General features: G+C 39.3%; 1 protein-coding gene across 3 annotated transcripts in view; it reads left to right on the top strand.

The window, feature by feature from the left end:
• The window catches only part of Hace1 (HECT domain and ankyrin repeat containing E3 ubiquitin protein ligase 1), a 124,295-nt gene extending 119,899 nt beyond the window's left edge, over positions 1 to 4,396 (top strand). For all 3 annotated transcript variants that reach the window (XM_031348530.1, XM_031348528.1, XM_031348529.1), the window contains 2 exons: positions 2,128 to 2,241; positions 3,659 to 4,396. In XM_031348530.1, the coding sequence (XP_031204390.1) occupies positions 2,128 to 2,241; positions 3,659 to 3,761 (217 nt within the window). In that variant the 3' untranslated portion in view covers positions 3,762 to 4,396. The remainder of the gene's footprint in view (positions 1 to 2,127; positions 2,242 to 3,658) is intronic.
• Positions 4,397 to 4,909: the final 513 nt, after the last annotated feature.

Genomic DNA, 4,909 nt, shown 5'->3' with positions numbered 1-4,909 from the left:
AGGGGGAGGGGGAAGATCTGTGGGGAGGAGAGGTACACAGGGGGAGGGGGAAGACCTGTGTGGAGGGTTCTGAAGAACAAAGCAGAGTGAGTGTGCCTGAAAGGCTGCGTGACAGCAATGAAAAGATGTGGAAAATTTCACATTTAGTCTTTATGCATTAAATGTGTGTCAGTATTCTAATTTGTCCTAGAGATATTATAGCATGTCATTTGTAATTTAGTCTCTCTTTTTCTAATATTTTTTGTGGTGGTCTCAATCTCTTGTGCCTACTAAGTAAGTATACTTCCATTGGGCTACATCCCCTGCTCACAGCAATGTATTTTCGCCCCAGGATTTGTTTAATCGTAACACATACTGAGACTAATTAGAAATATTTAACTTAAAATGTATAGAACTTGAAGAGTTGTAATTATATTTTCTATAGCTGTGTAGCTGGTATTAAAATGTTCAGTTGATGCATTATGCATTGAATTTTAGCCTTCTTGTGGTCTTAATTTGTTTACACAACAGTTAAAATGATATTTGAGGAAGAGGAAGATAGTTTGTAATAACCATTTGCTATATAAGTGTGAGCACCTGAGTTGGGATCCCCAGAAATTATGGAAAAGTGGGTATGCTAGTGTGTGAATATAACCCTAGTACCAGGGGACAGGGGCAGCCATTATAGAGGAAGTAAGTGAGGACCTTCAGATTCAGTGAGAGACACCGTCTCAGAAAACCAGGTAGTCACCTCCACACACACATGTAAATCACAGACAGCAGATGTTTGCTATTCTCCACATCTGGAAAGGTAAATTTAAACACTTCTCACTGTTGTTTTCTCACTGAAGAACAAAAGTAATGCTTTGTACCTAGGACTTTTCACAAAGAAGGAAGTCATTGGATTACAACATGCAAGGAGAAAGGCTATATTGTGTCTCACAGTTCCAGGGCAGATGTCATCCATCACGGTGGGGAAAATGCGCGTGGCAGCAAACAGGCATTACTTGGACAGGATCAGGAAGGAAGGCCAAGTTATAAACCAAGGCTGACCCTCGCTGTCATACTTTGCTCAGCAGGGCTCCACCTCCTAACAGAGGTTCTCAGCCTTCCCTAGTGCTGTGACCCTTTAATACAGTCCCTCATGTTGTGGTGACCCCTAAATATAAAATTATTTTCATTGCTGCTACTTCATAACTGTAATTTTGTTACTATTATGAATCATAATGTAAATATCTCTTTTCCAGTGGTCGTATGTGACCCCTGTGAAAGGGTCATTTGACCCCCTAGAAGGATGGTGACCCACAGATTGAGAACCACTGTCCTAAAGGCTCTACAACCCTCCAAAACAGGGGCCTTACAGGGACCAAGTATTCAAACACATGAGTTTGTGGAGAACATTTCCCCTTGAAACAACCGCCATCTTTTTATTCAGCAAACATTTAACAGCTTTAGTGGTCAGACAGCTTTGCTAATCCCAAGGATAGAAATCCCAGTGATACAAATGTAAAATAGGACATGTTTGAGAGTTGTAGTTTAGTAGAGAGGCACACAACTGTCTTAGGGTTTTTATTGCTGTGACAAATCACCATGACCTTATGTAATTCAGAGGAAAAGGTTTATTTTGAGATCACTTCCACAGCAGAGAAGTCAGGGCAGGAACCTGGAGACGAGCTAGTGCAGAGAGGCCACAGAGGAGCGCTGCTTATCCTGCTTTCATAGAGCACCCAGTACCTCCAGTCACTGCCCACAATGGGTTGGGCCCTCCCACATCAATCATGAATCAAGAAAATGCACCACAGGCTTGACTACAGGCCAGTATGGTGGGAACACTTTCTCAAGATTCTTCCTTCCAAAAAGACTAGCTGTGTCAAGTTGACACAAAACTAGCCAGCACATTGTAAATGCTTCGTGTGGCCAGTTAACAGCGTAGCTTGTTGAGCTGAGGAAGCACAGTGAGCTTTCTCCTGTGAAGCTTGCTAACTGACCATGAGACAGCAGACAGGAATGAAATTGGGAGGTTCAGACTCAAAATGTCATTCTGTCGTTTTAGAGTTGAATATATTTTCATCCTAACTTAGAACTTAAAATGTGTCTGTCAGACTGAGATTTTCTTTCCTGATCACAGCTGATGATACAAACTCTTAGTTCCAGGGTCCCGCATGGTGGCTTTGCCAATATTATGGGTGGAAGTGGTTTGCAAAACTTTACAATTGCTGCTGTGCCGTATACTCCAAATCTTTTACCAACTTCCAGCACATGGTAAGTTAAACTAACTTATTCAAATAGATTATGGAATAGTTTTATGAATTTTAAATCATCAGAAATAATTGCTATATTTCCTTTTTGATGGTTAAAATGTCAAGTTTATGTCTATTTTACTGTAATAGGGAAAAAGAAATAACCAAAGCTGTCAGTAGTCACATTCCATTGCTCTGTTATGGTGTTATCATCTTTGAGAGGTATTTTTTTGTTAAGTATCCTCCTTAAAATACAAAGTACATAATTTCTCTATTCCTCTACTTCCTATTCCTCCCATATATTCTTCCTCCCCTTACAAATTTATGGAGACTTCTTTAATGTTGTTACATACACACATCAATGAATTCACATAAGACTACAACCACCTATGGGGTCTTTTCAGTATAGATTTTATGTATGTTAATAGGGTGACTATTGGTATTGGGAACCAGTCAGGGAGCTCATCCCAGGGGAAGACCAACTTTCCCTCTCTGAGCTGTTGCTTGTAGCTCTTCATCCAGAGGTAAGGCCCTGAGAGATTTCCCCCATCCGCTTTGGGATGCCAACTATTGTTGTATTGTTCAGGTCTTGTTTAGGGAGCCATATTGTTGGGATTTTATGACAGGCTGCTTCCCTGTTATAGCTAGATGTCACAGTCTCACAGCAGACTTCCTGGTCCTCTGTCTCGTAAAATCTTTCCATCCCTCTTGGGGATGCCCCCTGAGTCTTAGGTGCAGGAGTTGTGTAGTAGATGTATCACTGGAGACAGGACATCCCATAGTCAGTCATCTTCTGCATTGTGACTAGTGACTTTCTGTTCAAAGTGGCTTCTTTGATGAGGGTTGAGGTGTCCTGAGCACTTACCTAGGTCTGTGTTGCATGTGTTGGCCGTAGTTCCTGGTGGGAAAATGGCCTAGGGTTAAAGTGAGACCCAAAAGAAAGGAGATGGGATAAGAGGGGACCTGATGCTGGCAGTGGTCTAGAACACCTGGAACCCTGTCTGCTGTGTTTCTGTAATGAAAGGAGAGCTTTACCCGTAATCTCTCCTCAGAATTTTGGAACTACAAATGAATTAGTGGTCACAAGTTTGGATCATCTTCTAGTAGGGAAAACTTGGGAGCAGGCACAAACCACCTAAAACTTAATTGGTTCTCACTAATGTTAAAATGCCGTGGTATCATTCCGTTTCATCGGCACTTTCCTGTGTATCACTCTGTTGCTTGTTTTTAATCTGGAAATTTATTTTCATCTGCTCATTTGCATTCTGGGAGGAGTTGCAGTTCTTCTTAAACATCACTTGAGGGTTTTCCAATTTCGATGCAAATTTGAGAGAATGGTTTTATGTTAATTATGAGCAGTGTTTTTACTGCTAGATAAAACAAGGAATTTCAGAGATTCTCTGTTTAATGGTGGTATGTTTTTTTTTTTTTCTTTAAAGCATCAACATGCTCAAGTTACCTGAATACCCAAGTAAAGAAATACTCAAGGACAGACTCCTCGTGGCGCTGCATTGTGGCAGCTATGGTTATACAATGGCATAATGAAGCCTGGAAAACTCATCTGACAACTGATGCACAATCCAGAGTGACAGAAGTAATTTAGGCAGCTGTCAGCAAGGCAGCCTTGCTGCGACCCACAGGCAGAGAGCACCTGCTTAAAATTCATAAAGAATCAGGTTTTCTATTTTACGTTTCTTTTCCATGTTTTGTTTTTCTATGTTTGTGATACAATTAGAAAATATAAAATCATAGTAGACTTCATTTTTAAAAATTCTAATTGGAAGTAGACATTGTCTTTTTTTTTAAGTCTCTTTAATCTTATCTACAACTCTTAAGGCAAACTCTTTTTCTACATTCCATCTCTGCTGTGATCCTGTCAATTTAAAGGGTATTTTCTGTAAATTATATGAGGACATCCAGCTGCTATGTTCTATTGCATGTAAAGTACCATTTATATTTTGGAAAAATGTATAGAATGGATTAATTTAGATTGTGTAAAGCCATAAATATGTATTTTCCCACGTTACACTTATATTGCAATGGGTTTTATTTTTTTGTTGTTGTTTAGCTTTTTAGTATTTTGATACATGGTATAAACTTTAGACTGGTGTGCTGAACAATGGATAAAGTGACATCTAATTTGTATATTAAAGCTTATACTATATGAATTATTTGCATTTTTCTGTGCTTGGTTTCATGTGTGTGTATATATACTGTGTGGTCTCAGTTTTTCTTATGCTTTAATTTATACCGAAAATAAAATTAAAATATATTTATCTTATATTTCTTTATTTGATCTAAGCTTGATGACACACTTGAAGTAATATAATCTGCAAATTAAAACTTAAGTATGTAATGTTTTCTTAAGTTTGCTTATATGGTTAAACTGCTATGTTTTAAGTGGTATGTGTCTGATAGAAAGCGATAGAAAGCAGTGGATGAGCATTTTGGAAAAGACACACTGGACCAGCTACAGCATGAGTAGTTAGTTATAGCCTGGCTTTAAGGAGTGCACATACAGATGTGCTGGGAGGCCTTTCTGACATTTAGAACCTTGCCACTGGGAGCAAATAAAGGATCTGGTCTTGGGTAGAATAGCGCATGCGGCATTTCTCGTGTGAGCAGTGGACTGTTTGTGTAGCGGTATTTGAGAAATACATTGAAAGCAGCAAATTAGAACCCAAAGTACA

This window comes from Mastomys coucha, unplaced genomic scaffold, assembly GCF_008632895.1.
Source record: "Mastomys coucha isolate ucsf_1 unplaced genomic scaffold, UCSF_Mcou_1 pScaffold3, whole genome shotgun sequence".
In the NCBI taxonomy this organism is placed as follows: Eukaryota; Metazoa; Chordata; class Mammalia; order Rodentia; family Muridae; genus Mastomys; species Mastomys coucha.
Note: the sequence above shows the minus strand (reverse complement) of the source record. Positions and strands in the feature narration are given on the sequence as shown.